Source organism: Dermacentor variabilis, unplaced genomic scaffold, assembly GCF_050947875.1.
Source record: "Dermacentor variabilis isolate Ectoservices unplaced genomic scaffold, ASM5094787v1 scaffold_14, whole genome shotgun sequence".
NCBI classification, from domain to species: Eukaryota; Metazoa; Arthropoda; class Arachnida; order Ixodida; family Ixodidae; genus Dermacentor; species Dermacentor variabilis.
The window spans coordinates 18,423,085-18,442,617 of record NW_027460302.1 but is presented as its reverse complement, the minus strand read 5'-3'; the positions used below and the strand labels follow the sequence as shown (position 1 = coordinate 18,442,617).

The window sequence follows — 19,533 nt, the reverse complement described above, 5'->3', positions numbered from 1 at the left end:
GGCAGCATAGTAGCAAGAGCTTGGTGGCGCAAGCCACCGCCCCGTTCCAAAGGGGACGCTCATAACAGCCATCCATCCATCAGCCACAGGGGCGCCAGCCAGCGCGAGGAGAGGAGGGAAACAAGCTAACCCCTAGGAATGAGCTCATAGTCAATGATGAGCATAACCTGGAAGTTAGGAGGGAGGGAAAGAATGCCCTAGTACGTATCGGTGGTGATTCAAATATGAGGAGGTGAAAAAGAGCTATAATGGAGCGTGCAAAGGGTGATAAGCGGGTAGCAGTCGGGACGTTCCCAGGCAAGACAATGGACGCAGTACTGAGAGAAACAAAAAGCGAGCTTTCTGAGAATGTTAGAGAGCGCAATTTGGTAGTGGTTGCGGCGGGACTAAATGATGTGTTGAATGGTGAAGCTGCAAAAGTAGCGGAAAGATTAGCGGAGGGAGTTGACGATTTAAGGGCGATAGCACAGCAAGTCCAGATCGTGGTAGGCACAGTGCCGGAGGTGCAAGGAAGGAACGGAGCAATTGCCAAGAACGTTGTGGCTGTTAATCGTGAGATAAGGAAGCTAAGCCAGGATAAGGATTTGAAGTGGCAGACATAAACAGAGAAGTGCATAGAGCAGGCTTTGGCGGATATGCTTTACACGAGATGGCATCCACTTTAATGTAAGGCTAGGCGCCGAGATCGGCTGGCGCCTGGCAGGTCGGGCAGTAGCTTTTTTAGGGGTCCACTGCTCCTCAGGGCGTAGGGGTAGGTAGAAACAGTGTAGAAAGTGCAACAATAGAGGCTGACGGCAATAATATGGCCACTAGGAGGTCCAGGAAGAAAACTACAAAGAAATTTAACACCAGGATCAGGTACATAAACATGCAAGGCGGTAGAAAGAGAGCGAGGTGGTTAGAAATAGAACAGCAGTTAAAGGACGAAGAAGTAGGTGTATACGCGCTATGCGAAACACACCTCAGGGATCTAGAAGACCCACCGCTTATTGAAGGCTACGTCTGGGAAGGGTGCAATAGAACAACAACGGGGAGGAAGGGAGGAGGAGTAGGTATGCTCATACACCAAGGAACAAATTGGCAAAGAATAAAGTTAACTTGCAAAGAACATGTCTCGGTACCAGGTACAATTGCCGGTAAAAAGGCATGGCTAGGAGTAGTTTATTTAGGGACAGGGGACAAATGCAGGCAAGAGAACAAAGATCTAGTGAAGTGTCTCGATGACGATATAAAGCAGTTTGGAGAAGGTGCCGATATTTGTCTGCTGGGTGACATGAATGGCCACATCGAGGATCTGGATGGATCTGGAGATTGTAATGGGAAGTTGATGCTAGACTTCTGTGAGAGACACAACCTAGTTATAGTAAATAGAGAAACTAAGTGTGAGGGACAATCACGTGGGAGTCCCGTAACAGACAAACGACCATTGAATACTGCTTAATGTCGCAGGGGTTGTATAGCAAGCTCGCAATAATGGAAATAGACGAAGAGGGGAAGTACAGCCTCGGAAGTGATCATAAGCGTATTAGTCCACAGTTGGGAGCCCTACTCAAAAGAGAAATGCAGGGAAGTCAAAAAGAGTACGCACAATTAAATGACGAACAAATAGCGCAAATAGCGGCTGGCATAGAGGAAGCAATAGAGAAACATCCCATGGAAAGGTGGGATTATAATCAGAACTACTAATTAGTACAAAAATAGAAGAAGTAAAAGGAGTAAACCGCTGGAGAGGAAAGAGGAAGCCACGACGTTGGTGGAATAAGGAAATTAGAGAAGCCATCGAACAACGACGATGGGCATCTCGGGAACACAGAGAAGCGAAGAGGGCGCAGTTATCTGAGGAGGAAATAGGCCAAAAATGGGAATATTATCGACAAAAGAAACAACAAGTGCAGGTCCTCGTCCAGGCTAAAATAAATCAGTCCTCTGACCGCTGGCTGGCTATTCGCGATGCAAATAAAGGGGGGTCAAGAAACTTTTGGAACCATATAAGCTGGCTGGGTAAAGCTAATCACAGAAAACAGGAACAGATTCACGATGCCGAAGGAAATTGTTTAGAGGGAGATGACGCTGTGAACTACATCGGTTCAGTTATAGCAGAGTCATTTAGGAAAGACGATAGGGTAATAGCCCCAAGTGAGGGAGCAACACAGAATAGCATAATAGAAAACAGCTTAGAACTGACCAATCTTAAGTGGAAAAAGGCGGAAGCAAATGTTCCCAAATGCGTCCGCGGCTATAGACGAAATTCCAATCAAGTTAATTAATGAACTTGGCCCAAGAAGCAAGGAAACGCTGATAAAAGCATTGGAGGCAGTCATAACAAATAAGCAAATTCCGCACAGCTGGAAACACAGTAAAATGAATATGATTTATAAAGGAAAGGGTGATAAGAAGAACCCGACCAATTACGATAACATCAGTTATATATAGGCTGGCGATGCGGGCGGTGAAATTAAAAGTGCAGTCATGGGTAGAAAGTAATAGAATACTCGGACAACTTCAGAACGGGTTCAGAAGTGGTAGGCGTTTAGATGATAGCCTGTTCGTGCTTACCCAGTGCATAGAAATAGCTAAGGCGGAAAATAGACTTTCTGGACATAAGTGGTGCATACGACAATGTGAACAGGGAACTCCTGTTGAACATATTAAAAGCGGAAGGTATCGGTCATGAGCTAACTGATTTTCTACAGGAACTATACCGAGAAAATAATGTTGAGATAACATGGGAAGGAATTAAGAGTACGACAAATGTTGAGGTTCACAAAGGATTAAGAGAAGGTTGTCCTCTATCACCGCTGCTGTTCATGCTTTATATGATAAGCGTGGAAAGAAGGTTACAAGGAAGCAATCTAGGGTATAATCTGTCGGTACAGATTAGGCGACAAGGTTGTTGAGCAACGACTACCGGGTTTAATGTATGCGGACGATATTGTACTGTTAGCAGATAGCCAGGAAGATTTGCAAACTCTGGTTAATTACTGTGGAGACGAAGGAGACAGTTTAGGTTTCAGTTTTAATGCAGCTAAGGCCGGTGGGATGTTTTTCAACGATACCACTGATCAGGAGCTTACAATACAAGGCCATGAAATACCCCGAGTGGCCGAATACAAATATCTCGGGATATGGACAAATAAAGGGCAGATGTACACCGAAAAGCACGAACAGTCTCTCATAGCAAAAGGGCGAAGAGATGCCGGGATAATGAAACATAGGGCATTGTGGGGGTACAACAGGTATGAGGTACTGAGAAGTATTTGGAAGGGAGTAATGGTGCCGGGGCTTACTTTCGGGAATGCGGTCCTGTGTTTAAGGGCAGAGGTTCAGTCGAGACTAGAAGTAAATCGGAGAGCTGTGGGAAGGTTAGCACTAGGTGCCCACGGGAAAACCACAAACGAAGCACTACAGGGAGATATGGGCTGGGCATCATTCGAAGCACGGGAATCTCAGAGTAAAATCCTTTACGAAAAACGTCTGAGGAAATTGGATGATAACAGGTGGGCAGCTAAAGTGTTTAAATACCTATACAGAAAGAGCGTTGACTCACAATGGCGGAAAAGAACTAGGAAGCTAACCAGCAAGTATGCCAGACACGAGGACGAAGAAAGACAGAGCATTAAACGACAGGTTAAAAACACGGAAGGTAAAAATTGGATAAATTCAATGGAAAATAAGCATAGTGTGGAACTATATCGATACTGGAAACAGCAGATCAGGAAGGAAGCATTTTATGATGACTCAAGAGGCAGTGCCCTACTCTTTGAAGCTAGATCAGGATGTCTCAGAACGCGGAGCTATAAAAAGAAATTTAACGAAGAAGACACATGTACTGTGTGTGGTATATATGTAAAAACAATGGAACACTTCATACTAAAATGTGTTGGTATCAAGCCCGATGTCGATGCGGCCACAGTCACCCTTCCTGAGGCCCTAGGGTTCAAAGATAATAATAGTCATGTAAATAAATATGCAGTGAAAATTAGCAAAAGGCGATTGGAGGATTGGTGGCACAAAAGCAGAGAGGTGACATAAGGTTAAAAGGGTAGGAAGACGTATTTAAAGAAAATCGAGAAATTCAAAAACACACAACACAGATAAAAATAAAAGGCAAAATAAAAATCTGAGCATGGTGGCAACTGCCATCGCCCCGTTTCAAAGGGGACGCTCCTACCTTCCATCCATCCATCCATCCATCCATCGATCCGTCTGCTACGCGGTGGGCGGCTGTGCGGCGTTGTAATTAGTACGGCAGCTGTTGTGTTGTGACGAACTGCTTCTCTAGTTGATGATTTTTGCTAACACAGTGACAGTGATGTCACAAGGCTTTGATGGGTCACTTGGCTCCAAAAGTTTGGCTCCAAAAGCCCGAACCTAAAAAATGTCGGAGCGTGTAGTCAGCTGCTCTCTAAAATAGCGTTAAATAGCCGCTCCTATTGCCTTTTTCAAGCAGATTATTACAAATCACATTGTGTATAGAGTTCGCAACGTGCCCGACAGTTTCATTGTACACGTTTAAAATTCGCGTCTGCGCTCTTTAGAAACTTGAAGCCACCGTAATGTTCCACGACAGTACGATTACCACTCATTTTAACTCTCAAAAGTTGTCCGTGAAGGCGTCGCGAGTTCAAAAAGTGAATTACGCACACAGCTTCACTGCGTATGTATCTTAAGCACCACCGTTATGCTGCCGCTGTACCACGCAGAAAAGCTAGCTTTGCAACTTGAAAGGAGTTCCGTGACACGATTTTTAAGGTCTGCAGTGCAGCACGTTTTAAAGCACTGGGATCGCTTAATTTTTTGCAAGCTTTCTACTGAGACATCCAACGATATTAAAGACAGGGCATGCTCACCTTCCCTTGAAACAGAATCGATCAGCCTATTGCATATATCGGGTGGAGGACTTACTCGTGAATACTTTTACTATACTTTTACCAGATCATCTTCCTTTCACTACGGCACACAGCAGTAAATCCTAATGTCATCTACGACATTAGGCTGTCTGTAATCAACTAAAAAAGCTAGATTATCCTATAAATCTTTTTAAACAATTTTTCCAGTCTCTTAAGGAGGCTAGGAAAGGGAAATTTATGCCGTCGATCTAGCATTGCAGTGACCACCTATGCTCGTTGTTAACATTTCTTGCACCGCTCATCCTCTTCTAGTTTCACTATTCAAACTCAAAGCATTCGCAAATATGTCTTCTTTTGTATATTTGTGAATTTATTCATTTACCGCCAATACAAGCGCTTTGTGCCTGCCGAAACGGCAAGACAAGCGCTGAACAAATCGCAGAAGCAGACGACAGCGAACAGGTTATAACTAGCGCCACTCTGCTCGTACGTGCTTTCCCTAGCGGCAGAAGGGGCGAACTAGACCAGGCGTGCTGGAGGAGGGAGATCTGTGCAGATCTGGAGTTCAGTTGATCGTGGTGTACACGACCAGCAAAAAGCGGCCATACTGGATAATGCTCTAAAAAAATCGTCTGCTGCCACGCGCGTGCACCCAGCGCCGGCCTAAAAAAATGCGCATTCCCGCGGATGGATGGATGGAAGGTAGGAGCGTCCCCTTTGAAACGGGGCGATGGCAGTTGCCACCATGCTCAGATTTTTATTTTGCCTTTTATTTTTATCTGTGTTGTGTGTTTTTGAATTTCTCGATTTTCTTTAAGTACGTCTTCCTACCCTTTTAACCTTATGTCACCTCTCTGCTTTTGAGCCACCAATCCTCCAATCGCCTTTTGCTAATTTCCACCGCATATTTATTTACATGACTATCATCTCTGAACCCTAGGGCCTCAGGAAGGGTGACTGTGGCCGCATCGACATCGGGATTGATACCATCACATTCTAGTATGAGGTGTTCCATCGTTTCTACATATTTACCACACACAGTACATGTGTCTTCTTCTTCGTTAAATTTCTTTTTATAGCTCCGCGTTCTAAGACATCCTGATCTAGCTTCAAAGAGTAGGGCACTGCCTCTTGAGTTATCATAAAACGCTTCCCTCCTGATCTGCTGTTTCCAGTATCGATATAGTTCTACACTATGCTTCTTTTCCATTGAATTTATCCATTTTTTACCTTCCGCATTTTTAACCTGTCGTTTAATGCTCTGTCCTTTTTCGTCCTCGTGTCTGGCATACTTACTGGTTAGCTTCCTAGTTCTTTTCCGCCATTGTGAGTCAACGCTCTTTCTGTATAGGTATTTAAACACTTTAGCTGCCCACCTGTTATCATCCAATTTCCTCAGACGTTTTTCGTATAGGATTTTACTCTGAGCTTCCCGTGCTTCGAATGATGCCCAGCCCATATCTCCCTGTAGTGCTTCGTTTGTGGTTTTCCCGTGGGCACCTAGTGCTAACCTTCCCACAGCTCTCTGATTTACTTCTAGTCTCGACTGAACCTCTACCCTTAAACACAGGACCGCATTCCCGAAAGTAAGCCCCGGCACCATTACTCCCTTCCAAATACTTCTCAGTACCTCATACCTGTTGTACCCCCACAATGCCCTATGTTTCATTATCCCGGCATCTCTTCGCCCTTTTGCTATGAGAGACTGTTCGTGCTTTTCGGTGTACATCTGCCCTTTATTTATCCATATCCCGAGATATTTGTATTCGGCCACTAGGGGTATTTCATGGCCTTGTATTGTAAGCTCCTGATCAGTGGTATCGTTGAAAAACATCCCACCGGCCTTAGCTCCATCAAAACTGAAACCTAAACTGTCTCCTTCGTCTCCACAGTAATTAACCAGAGTTTGCAAATCTTCCTGGCTATCTGCTAACAGTACAATATCGTCCGCATACATTAAACCCGGTAGTCGTTGCTCCACAACCTTTTCGCCTAATCTGTACGACAGATTATACCCTAGATTGCTTCGTTGTAACCTTCTTTCCATGCTTATCATATAAAGCATGAACAGCAGCGGTGATAGAGGACAACCTTGCCTTAATCCTTTGTGAACCTCGACAGTTGTCCTACTCTTGATTCCTTCCCATGTTATTTCAACATTATTTTCTCGATATAGTTCCTGTAGAAAATCAATTACCTCATTACCGATACCTTCAGCTTTTAATATGTTCCACAGGAGTTCCCTGTTCACATTGTCGTATGCACCACTTATGTCCAGGAAGGCTAAATACAGAGGTCTATTTTCCGCCTTAGCTATTTCTATGCACTGGGTAAGCACGAACAGGCTATCATCTAAGCGCCTACCACTTCTGAACCCGTTCTGAAGTTCTCCAAGTATTCTATTACTTTCTACCCATGACTGCATTTTTAATTTCACCGCCTGCATCGCCAGCCTATATATAACTGATGTTATCGTAATTGGTCGGAAAGATTTTATGTTCTTCTTATCACCTTTCCCTTTATAAATCAAATTCATTTTACTCTGTTTCCAACTGTGCGGAATTTGCTTATTTGTTATGACTGCCTCCAATGCTTTTATCAGCGTTTCCTTGCTTCTTGGGCCAAGTTCATTAATTAACTTGATTGGAATTTCGTCTATCCCCGCTGACGTGCATTTTGGAACATTTGCTTCCGCCTTTTGCCAGTTAAGATTGGTCAATTGTAAGCTGTTTTCTATTATGCTATTCTGTGTTGCTCCCTCACTTGGGGCGATTACCCTATCGTCTTTCCTAAATGACTCTGCTATAACTGAACCGATGTAGTTCACAGCGTCATCTCCCTCTAAACAATTTCCTTCGGCATCGTGAATCTGTTCCTCTTTTCTGTGATTAGCTTTACCCAGCCAGCTTATATGGTTCCAGAATTTTCTTGACCCCCCTTTATTTGCGTCGCGAACTTCAGCCAGCCAGCGATCAGAGGACTCCTTTATTTTAGCCTGGACGAGGACCTGCACTTGTTGTTTCTTTTGTCGATAATATTCCCATTTTTGGCCTATTTCCTCTTCAGATAACTGCGCCCTCTTTGCTTCTCTGTGTTCCCGAGATGCTCACCGTCATTGTTCGATGGCCTCTCTAATTTCTTTATTCCACCAACTTCGTGGCTTCCCCTTTCCTCTCCAGCGGTTTACTCCTTTTACCTCTTTTATTTTTGTACTAATGAGTAGTTCTAACTGATTATAATCCCACCTTTCCATGGGATGTTTCTTTATTGCTTCCTCTATGCCAGCCGCTATTTGCGCTATTTGCGCGTCATTTAATTTTGCGTACTCTTTTTGGCTTCCCTGCATTTCTCTTTTGAGTAGGGCTCCCAACTGTAGACTAATACGCTTATGATCACTTCCGAGGCTGTACTTCCCCTCTTCGTCTATTTCCATTTTTGCTAGCTTGCTATACAATCCCTGCGACATTAAGCAGTAGTCAATGGTCGTTTGTCTGTTACGGGACTCCCACGTGATTTGTCCCTCACACTTAGTTTCTCTATTTACTATAACTAGGTTGTGTCGTTCACAGAAGTCTAGCATCAACTTCCCATTACAATCTGTGTATCCATCCAGATCCTCGATGTGGCCATTCATGTCACCCAGCAGACAAATATCGGCACCTTCTCCAAACTGCTTTGTATCGTCATCGAGACACTTCACTAGATCTTTGTTCTCTTGCCTGCATTTGTCCCCTGTCCCTAAATAAACTACTCCTAGCCATGCCTTTTTACCGGCAATTGTACCTGGTACCGAGACATGTTCTTTGCAAGTTAACTTTATTCTTTGCCAATTTGTTCCTTGGTGTATGAGCATACCTACTCCTCCTCCCTTCCTCCCCGTTGTTGTTCTATTGCACCCTTCCCAGACGTAGCCTTCAATAAGCGGTGGGTCTTCTAGATCCCTGAGGTGTGTTTCGCATAGCGCGTATACACCTACTTCTTCGTCCTTTAACTGCTGTTCTATTTCTAACCACCTCGCTCTCTTTCTACCGCCTTGCATGTTTATGTACCTGATCCTGGTGTTAAATTTCTTTGTAGTTTTCTTCCTGGGCCTCCTAGTGGCCATTTTATTGCCGTCAGCCTCTATTGTTGCACTTTCTACACTGTTTCTACCTACCCCTACGCCCTGAGGAGCAGTGGACCCCTAAAAAAGCTACTGCCCGACCTGCCAGGCGCCAGCCGATCTCGGCTCCTAGCCTTCCATTAAAGTGGATGCAATCTCGTGTAAAGCCTCCGCCAAAGCCTGCTCTATGCACTTCTCTGTTTATGTCTGCCACTTCAAATCCTTTCTCCTGGCTTAGCTTTCTTATTTCACAATTTACAGCCACAACGTCCTTGGCAATTGCTCCGTTCCTTCCTTGCACCTCCGGCACTGTGCCTACCACGATCTGGACTTGCTGTGCTATCGCCCTTAAATCGTCAACTCCCTCCGCTAATCTTTCCACTACTTTTGCAGCTTCACCATTCAACACATCATTTAGCCCCGCCGCTACCACTACCAAATTGCGCTCTGCAACATTCTCAGAAAGCTCGCTTTTTGTTTCTCTCAGTACTGCGTCCATTGTCCTGCCTGCGAACGTCCCGACTGCTACCCGCGTATCACCCTTTGCACGCTCCATTATAGCTCTTTTGCACCTCCTCATATTTCAATCACCGCCGATAAGTACTAGGGCATTCTTTCCCTCCCTCCTAACTTCCAGGTTGTGCTTATCATTGACTATGAGCTCATTCCTTGGGGTTAGCGTGTTCCCCTCCTCTCCTCGCGCTCGCTGGCGCCCCTGTGGCTGCAGCGTCGCCCCCCGCGGGGCGTGTTGCGCTGCTTCGCTATAACTACGCCGATTCACCGGCGGCGAGCTGACTACCGCTTGCTCTGCCACCCTGCCCCCGACTTCGCATGTAGGGTCTACCCTACTTTCTGTGCTTTTGCCAGCGGCTTGGTGTCCCGATCCATCATTCTCCGCTGCGCTCGTCTCAAGCGCATCGAGACGCCTATGCAGTTCTGCTCTCCTTTCCCTCTCTTCTCCAAGCTCGGCCACGGTTCTTACTAATTGCGCGGCCTGCACCGCATCCACCTTGACCAACTCGGCGACTTTCGCCTGCAAAGCTAACCGCCTCTCCCGCTCCTCCCTCAGGTCTGCTTTCAGCTCCTCGAACTTGGCTGTCCAATTTCCTTCCAGTTTTTGGACTACTTCCCTGACCCCTTCGCACAGCCTGCACGTAAAGCTAGACTCCTCCGCGTCTGCTAAGCTCTGGAAACTGGTCTCGTCGAGGGAGCACCAGCGCAGGCACTCGTCGCACTGCACTTGCTCCGCGTCCGCCGCGGCCTTCCCTTTCTTTGGTTTCATCGCTAGGCCTACGTCCTTAGGCTCAACGAGCACGTCCGCCAAATCACTTCGAAGAGCTAACTGAAATAGTTAAATAGGCCTATCAAATAGGTCCCGCCTAGCACCTAGGCCTAACGAGGGAAACCGCCAGACCTAGACAAGGCCGGTACGTTTACCACGCTTACCACGAATTCAAAATTTGCGCTCCTGCTCCATGCAAAATAAAACACTTCAAAAACATCAGCTAATGAGAAGAAAAAAGAGTACTTAGCTACGAACGAAGTCGCTGAAGCCTCGACAAAGGAGTGTCCGCACGCCCAATTACTATTTAAATGCAAAAAAACAGCAAATAAAAAGAGAAGCAAGCTCAAAGCATGCACAAAAACTTATGATTTCGTCGTCGCCACGGAGCCCCGAAAAGCACGTCCATCCGCCACAAAATCCAAATCCACACATGGATGGATGGATGGATGTTATGAGCGTCCCCTTTGGAACGGGGCGGTGACTTGCGCCACCAAGCTCTTGCTACTATGCTGCCTAATATCCTACCTAGGTTAACCAATGAAAAAAAAAAAACACTATGAACTACCACGTCCAAATTTCCTCATACCCTATTGCGAACTGTGCTTTTGTACGTCTCCGTCTTTTGTCGTTTCCCTACTTTTCTTCCACCAATCCTCCAATCGCCGCTTACTGATGTCTATTGCGGACCTGTTTGCTTTACCACTGCTCCCGCTGAACCCAAGGGCTTCAAGGAGGCCAGTGGTGCCTAAATCGACCGCTGGATAGACGTCTTCACATTCTAATAAAATATGCTCCGTCGTTTCCCTAGCTTTACCGCAGCAAGCACATGCTTCTTCTTCCTTCTTATATGTCGCTTTATAGGTGCGTGTTCTAAGGCATCCCGATCTCGCTTCGAAAAGTAATGAGCTTCCCTTTGAGTTATCATAAATGGTTTCTTTCCTAATTTCGTTTTTTCCCCTTAAGTAGTTACTCATGGCAGGTTTCTTTTCCATTGCCGACACCCATGAGATTAATTCAGCCTCTCTGACTTTCCGCTTGACCTTCTTTGTTGCTGTGTTGCCCACCCCACAGGCCGCATACTTGCTGGTAAGCTTCCTAGTTCTTTTCCTCCACTGTGAATCAATGTTTTGCCTGTACAGATACCTGAACACTCTCCCAGCCCATTTACTTTCCTCCATATTCCTCAGCCGTTCTTCATACTCAATTTTACTGCGAGCTTCCCTCACTTCAAAACTAGTCCAGCCCATATCCCCTTGCACAGCTTCATTTGTAGTCTTCCCGTGAGCGCCCAATGCGAGGCGACCCACTGACCTTTGGTTCCCGTCGAGTCCTGATTGTACCCCTGATTTGAAGCAAACAACCGCATTTCCAAAAGTAAGTCCTGGAACCATTACCCCTTTCCACATACCTCGGAGGACCTCGTACCTATTGTATCCCCATAGCGCTCTGTGCTTCACACTTCTTGTTTTAGCACACACGATGGATGGATGGATGGATGATTGTGGCTCAACCCTTTGAATCGGGCGGCGGCAGCGCGCGCCATCTAGCCTTTAATGGTTCTATATGCATGCATACCTATGTATTTACTCCTTTACTTTTGCGTTGATATTGTCCACCAATCAGATAGCCTCCGTTTAGTTATTTCTACCTGTTCAAAGTCTATTCTACTTTCACTGTCTTTAAAACCCAAGGCTTTGAATAGTTCCCCGTTAGATTCAACTGCAGGGTGAAGTTGTTTACAAGCAAGTATCAGGTGTTCCGCCGTTTCCTCCTCCTCTCTACACGCCTCGCACACCAAATCTATCTCCTGGTATCTGGCTCGGTACGTTTTAGTCCTCAGTACACCTGTCCTGGCCTCGAACAACAATGAGCTTTCCTTAGAGTTATCGTAAATATTTTCTTTGGCTATTTCTTGCTTAAACGTCCTGTATGTCTCCAATGCCGATTTGGTTTGCATCTCTGTACTCCACATACCCCTCTCTGCCTCCTTAACCTTTTTCTTGACAGATGATTCCTTACTTGTGCCCCCGCTACTGCCCAAGTATTTGCTTGTCAATTTTCTAGTTCGATTCCTCCACCTCGTGTCAACATTCCTCGTGTATAAGTAACTGAAAACCTTCCTAGCCCACCGAATTTCCCCCATTTTTCTCAATCGCTCCTCAAATGCTATCTTGCTACTAGCCTCTCTGCCCTCGAAAGAAGACCATCCCAGATCCCCCTGCACTCCAAGATTTGGTGCCTTGCCATGTGCTCCCAGAGCGAGCCTACCCACACCACGTTGCCTAATTTCCAACTGTTGCCGGGTCTCTGTTCTAATACATAGAACTGCATTGGCAAAAGTCAGGCCTGCTACCATTACCCCCTTCCATATCCCTCGTACTACCTCGTACCTATTGTAGTTCCACAGTGCCCTACTCTTCATAATCGCTGCACTTCTGTTACCTTTAGTCGTTAGATATTTTTCGTACTCTGTCAGATACTCAATGCCATTATTTATCCACACCCCAAGGTACTTGTATTTATCGACTATCTCCAGCGTGGCCTCCTGTATCTTATGCTCACCGCAACTGTTATCATTAAAAATCATGACTGCTGATTTTTCTTTGCTAAACTTCAAGCCTAACCTGTCTCCTTCTGTACCACATATGTCCATTAATTCCTGCAGATCTTCTGCATTGTCAGCCATTAATACAATATCATCCGCGTACATCAGTCCTGGTAATGACTGTTCAATCAATTTCCCTTGCTTGAGAAATGATAGGTTGAAGCCGAGTCCGCTTTGCTGTATTTTGGCCTCTAGACCTTGTAGGTACAGCATAAACATCAGAGGTGACAATGGGCACCCCTGCCTAAGCCCCCGCCGAATCATCACAGGCTCCGAAACCTGCTTTTCCCATTGTATAATCACCCGGTTACCTTTATAGATATCTTTTAAGAAATTGGTTACTCCATCTTGCACTCCTAAAGTTTCCAGAATGCCCCACAAGCCCTCTTGAAGTACACTGTCATAGGCTCCCTTGATGTCCAAAAAAGCCAGCCATAGGGGTCTGTGTTCCTTTTCAGCTATTTCAATGCACTGTGTTAGCGAGAACAGATTGTCTTCTAGCCTCCTATGCTTCCGGAACCCATTTTGTAGCTCTCCAAGTACCCCCTCGTTCTCTACCCATGCCTGCAGTCTGTCCTTTATAGACCTCAGACTCTGCCCAGGCGGCGCTGCGGAAAAAGCCGTCACCAGCGCGCCCATCGGAGCCTTGGCGCAAACTGAGTAGTGCAAGGAGAGCTGTCCGCAAGCGAAGGTGCATTGGCCACAATGGACCCTTCTCTTTCGTTTGTGTTGAGGCACGGTTTCCTAAAAATCAAGGACCTGGAAAGCTTCTTCCGCCCATCCACGCTTCGGAAAGGAAGCTCAGCAGAGCGAAGTACTTGTACAATATAAAATAAAGTCTCAAGTGTTATTTCAGCGTGCTGCAACTCGCAAGTACAGAGAGCATCAGGTTTGTCTGTATGCATATCAGCATAAAAATCTAAGCATTTCAAAATGGTTCCTATTGAATATGTCCTGAACACAAGACTTAAGTATCTCCTATATTTTTATGTATTTTATCGTAATGTTTAGTCTCGCAATTATTTACAGAGAGTATCCTTTCATAACCTTTTCCAGGGCAGCAAACAGCGTGAGATCATAACGAAAGAAGGTTCCTATAGTGCCTACGCGCTGCATCTTTCTTTCTCGCAGGAGCTACAGCATCGCCCGTACCTTAATTTGAACTTTTCGCAGACGCTTCGAGCAACAAGCGCGCACAAATAAATGTAAATACACACAACATTCTTTTTCTTTACACATGTGCGTTACTTCGCAATTACTCGTCCAGTGCTCCCACAGCAACTTCATTGCTCACATTTGAAAAACGCAGTCGAGCAGGCTCAGCACATTGCGAAGCGTGCTTGTATCGGCCCAGGACATACAAAATACCGAAAGTAGAAATGAGCTCGCGATACAACGATGCTCTAGAACAGGACTTTGAATTCATAAATGAACCAAAATGTTTGGTTAAGCTGACCTGCCAAATCTCTCCGTTCCACTTGTTGAATCAAGCGGAGGCGGACGTCTGTTAAAAGGTGGAGATATCGATGGCACATAAGCAGGATGGTTCGCAACGTTGTCTTTTTCAGTTACCAACGAAGTGGCGGCTGCAAATTCTTGAGTTCTCGCTTGGTTACCACGGTCCTCCGTCAGGGCTAGGCAACACAATTACAGAAGAACAAAATTGTCGCACTTTCTCATGCGAGCCGCTGTGTTGTGGGGAATGCAAGTAATCCGCATTACCCAACAGGTTGAGCGGCCCGTATCCAGCGCTCTCGCCTTTCCCCTTCATACGATCGCGATGGAAATCGGTAAAACTGAACGTTGTTATTCCGTCCTTCACGTTCATGGCAATTCACAACACAACAGTAGCGTCGATTGCGGCGTTTCTTCGTAGCGCGCGGAGCTAATGCGGTTGCCGTCGTTTCCGCCATCAGTCTGAAAAGTGAGCCAGCAAGCGCGTTATGGCAGTTTGGCGGCGCGTCCGACTAGCGTAGAAATTCATAGCTCTCTGTCTGGGTGGTAAATGCGCAAAACACTCGCAATATGGACCAAAATCTAGTTAAATTGTTGTTTCGCCGTCGCTAGCTATATAGGCAACTTAGCAAGGGAGTCGGGCTTCGCACTACTCAATTACTGCCTCTTCGCACCGGCAGGTGGCGCTACGCGTCTTACAAAACTCCAGAGTCTGACGTCCATACTCTGCATAACCACCCTGTAAACCACTGACGTCACTGTTATAGGCCGGTAGTTATTTATGTCAGCTTTGTCCCCTTTCCCTTATATATCATTCTCATCCTACTTAGCCTCCATTCGTCAGGTACTTTACCATCCACTAGCATTTTGCTCACCACCTCCCTCAATGCTTTCTTAGATTTCGGGCCCAATTTCTTTATTAACATAATTGGAATACCATCGGGGCCTGCCGATGTGCTACTTGGTACCCTCTTCTCCGCCCTTTCCCACTCTTTTTGTCCAAGCGAAAGCAGTGGGTTGACCGGGCTAGCCCTCTCCGACGTACTGCATGTACCATTTGTCTGTTTTGTAAATTTTTCCCTCATCATGGTTCCTATATGCTCCATTGCCGCCTCTCCTTCTAACCGAGTACCTTGAGCTGTTACTATATACCTCTGCTCTAGGCTTGTCCTATGACCCAAGGAGTTCAGATGTTGCCAGAATTTTCTAGCTGCCTATTTATCTTTTTTATTGCTTATTTTTGACAGCCATTGGGACCCTTTTGTCTTGATTTTCTCGTTGATCAAATAAGATGCTTCCCTTTTGCATTTTATGTAGTTTACCCATTTCCTCTCTACTTCTGCTCTACACTTCTTGTTTTAGCATCGCCATCTGGCGGCCATCTAGGTAAGTTCCATGCACTGCCGCTGCTTATTTTCGAACCACTGCGGAAGGTACAGTTTGCCTACTCTACCCTTGTGCTTTATTCTATGATAGGAGCCATAAGCGCACGAAGTTTCCTTCCTCCATGCATAAGCGTGACAGGCAAGAGCAAAACGCTCTGCAGTAGGCTGCCGCGTTTGGTCGGAGCGCGTGCGTTGTGAAGTGTGTTCATCGCCGTTATGGCCAAAGACGTGGGCGCCTACCTGAAGAAGCAGCAGGAGCAGAGTCCGCCCGAGCTGTCGCAGCAATGGGCCGAGTTCGAGGAGTTGTACAACAAGCGGTACGTGCCGGCTTTGAGCGCGTTCGGACAAAATGTGCACGCCAGCGCCGATCGCGCTCCTCCGTCCTGCAGGGTGTTCTCGTATTTTGATACGCCTGCAATTCCAGTCTCCAGACGATCACGTTGGGCAGACGAGCTCATGTAATATGTTTGAATATGGTGAGCAAAACGAGAGCATCGTGAAAGCAGGAGCCAACGTTTCGACAAGTGGACCTGTCTTCAAGGCCGACAATGGACAAGTCCACGTGTCGAAACGGTGGCTCCTGCTTTCACCTTGTTCTTGTTTGGCTCATCGTCTTAAATTTCCATCTCCTGACTTCCCCCTGTTTTCCCATGTTTGAACGTGATATTTCAAAAAGGAACTGCATAAGTTCCCGGCAGGCTGTAGAGTAGGCTATATGGATTATTGCCGGCACTTCGCCTGCAATGTGACCAAACGATGTGGAAATTTGCCGGCAGCTAGACCGCGTGAAAGTTTTCCGGCAGTCAGCACAGTAGACAGCGTGGAAGTTTGCCGGCAGCTGGCTCAGCAGAGCGCGTGTTCGGGAAAAAAGGCAATGCTTGCAGCCGGCATTGCAGGTCTGATAATTCGTGGACAAACCGAATGCAATCTGCGCCTGCGAAGCACTCCTAGAATATGTGTCGGCATTGCAGTCGATGAAAATGCATAAAATATTTCATTCTAGATGTGCCATTCTAGTGTCACAGTATGTCACCGTGTACGTTTTGCATTATTTACGAAGATCCACAAACAGAAACATCTGTTCTGACTTGTCCTTGTAGCAGAGATGAACCTTTCTGTGTGATGAACCTCTTTGTGAGAGGTGTGAATCTCTCTTCTTGTCCTTTGTGTTTTGACTGGTTTTTCCTTCAACTATGTATCAACTCGCCCGGATTTCAACCCTTCTGCACAGATCAGGACGCTGAGTGGGGTGGGGGTGGGATGAGGACACAAGCACAATACGGCTGCAAAAAAATAAAATAAAATAAAATAAAATGGCCAACCAAAAAAAATTTATCACTTGTTTTTTTCCCATCAAGATAATGGTGCATAGTGTAAAGTTAGAACAGAGGGGGATTTCTTGACTTGGTAAAGTCTGACATGATGTCTTTCTGGGATTCACTTTTTATGCACAGCAGTGAATATGTATCACCCTTTAGGTTTTTGACTGTCAGCTACCGCTCGACCCGTGTTCTGCTCTACGATTGCATTGAGGTTTACGATTTGTATGTTGCTCAATATCTCTAAAAGAAAAGATCCACACCACAGAGACAAGTATTTCAAATAAAAAGCAACATCTTTGCTTTTGGCTGCTTCCTCAGATGTACACAAGGCAAGTGACATGATGATAAGCCCCACTCACACATGACTGTCATATATGTTTAGATTGTGGGCGCTATAACGTAAAGCTTGTCCAAACTTTTCTATTCCAATTCTGCAATGAGCCCTCCATGATTGGTCAAAAACTTTTTGGACCATCCCCACTTTGCCTGTCTGTCACGCGACATCAGGAAAACCACAATAGCTGTCCATCTGATATGATGTGTACATATTGATTATGCAAGATTGGGCCAAACAAAAGAAAAGTAGTTATTTCTCATTCGATGCCTTTTCACCATTAGCCCTCGGCTATTGTTCAAATGTTTTTGGGCTGCACCCACTTCATGTGCCTGTCACACGACATCACAAAACTGCGAAAACTTGCTGTGTCAAAGTCACATGTATGCGTTAAAGATGCATTAATATGCCGAACAAAACTGAATCTTTTTCTGAATAGTCGCAGGCTGCCCTGTTCTGAGAGGAATAAAAGATGATTGCCGCCGATCGCTCAGGCACTGGCTACACACACCTGCCAGAGAGCATGAGTTTATTTGCATATCATAAAATTTTCTGCATGAATGTGTAACGTTTTCGAGTACTTTCACATGTTTACGACCTCGCTCTGCCAACTCTTCTCTGCTGAGGATTCATTGTGACGGCATTCTTAACCTTCTGTTGCATGGCGGCGCAATTTTCGACCAGCCACGGCAAGCTAAGTGAGGGAAAGTGAACCAATTGTAGACGCCAGCACCACCTTTTTCATCTTCTTGTCTATTTTCAGTGTGCTGGCTCGGCCTCGTTGAAACCCTCTCGACTCGAGTGTGCACCTCGCCTCCGGGCAGCCAATTGCAAACAAAAAACTGCTCAATCTAGGCAATGTTATTCGTTTGGAAAGAAAAGAAAAGCGACCTCTTATAAACTAAGAGGGCATTTGATTGGGCTGATGAGGCAACGCTGCGGGTCACCGCCCAATGTTTACGTCGGTGGTTACGCAAATTTGACGTCAGGAGATTGGAATAAAAACACATTGGAATAGTTTCACGTTACCCCATCATTGCACATCCCACACTCTGCAGTTTATATGCATCTTAATATGCGCTGCAGTGGCTCATTCAACCCAAGATATGTTTCACTTTGTTTAGTAGTCACAAAGGTAAGGTAAATAAAACCACAATCAGTTTATCACAGCTGGAACATTGCAAATCCCTTGCTTTTTGCTGCTTCTTCAGATGTACACAGTACAAGTGATACCATGATAAGGCTTCTTGTGACATGATAAACCCCAGTTGCACATCCCACATTCAAATTTCCGCCAAGGGGCCAAGCACGCTGCCTCAAGGCAGCGTGCTTGGCCCCTTGTTATTTTTAATATATATTAATAATAGTGTAGAAGTAATCGCTCACCCCGTTCAAATATGATTGTTTGCTGATGATTCTGTTTTATGTAATAATATTAAATGCCACGAAGATCATGTCCTCTTAAATTCTACCCTTCAGAGCATTCATTCCTGGTGCCAACAGCGGAACATGGAGCTTAGCACTGATAAAACAGTTTCTTTGAGAATTACTAAAAGAAAAAGCACCCTTTACTGTTTACTTATGATCTTGCATCTCAACACTTATCCGAAGTCGAGGAATATAGGTACCTGAGGGTTATCATAATGCATGATCGTTCCTGGAACAAGCATATCTCTACTACATGTGCTTCAGCTTTAAGAAAACTTGGTCTGCTCAGGCATAAATTAAAAATAGCCACCTCTGGAAACCAAGCTGCTGGCTTACAACTGTATTATAAGGCCTACACTAGAATATGTGGCAATTGTTTGGGACCCGCACACGAAGCACAACATCGATGCAGTAGAAAAAATTCACTGAAAAGCTTTACACTTTATATTTTCTGAATACCATTCAACTGACTCTCCCTCAAACTTAATGAAAATGAATAATATACAAACACTAAAATTGTGAAGGAAAATTGAAAGGATTAAGTTCCTCTATCTGCTTCAGAATAATCAACTATCTCTTAATCCGCAGCAATACATACTACCGCTAACAGAGCGATTAACAAGGCACCGACATGCCAAGTCATTAACTCCGTGTTTTGCCAGGACCAACACCTTTAAATATTTCTTGTTTCCTCGCACAATTACCGAATGGAATAACTTGCCCATATCGCTTCTTATTAACACTGAAAGCATTGAATGCATTGACAG

The 19,533-nt window shown here is 45.4% G+C and overlaps 1 protein-coding gene across 1 annotated transcript in view; it reads left to right on the top strand.

Annotated features, from left to right (window-relative positions):
• Positions 1 to 15,751: 15,751 nt before the first annotated feature.
• The window catches only part of LOC142567663 (26S proteasome non-ATPase regulatory subunit 13-like), a 296,627-nt gene continuing 292,845 nt past the window's right edge, over positions 15,752 to 19,533 (top strand). Inside the window, exon 1 of the mRNA XM_075677845.1 lies at positions 15,752 to 15,999. Coding sequence (XP_075533960.1) covers positions 15,899 to 15,999 — 101 coding nt within the window. The 5' untranslated portion in view covers positions 15,752 to 15,898. The remainder of the gene's footprint in view (positions 16,000 to 19,533) is intronic.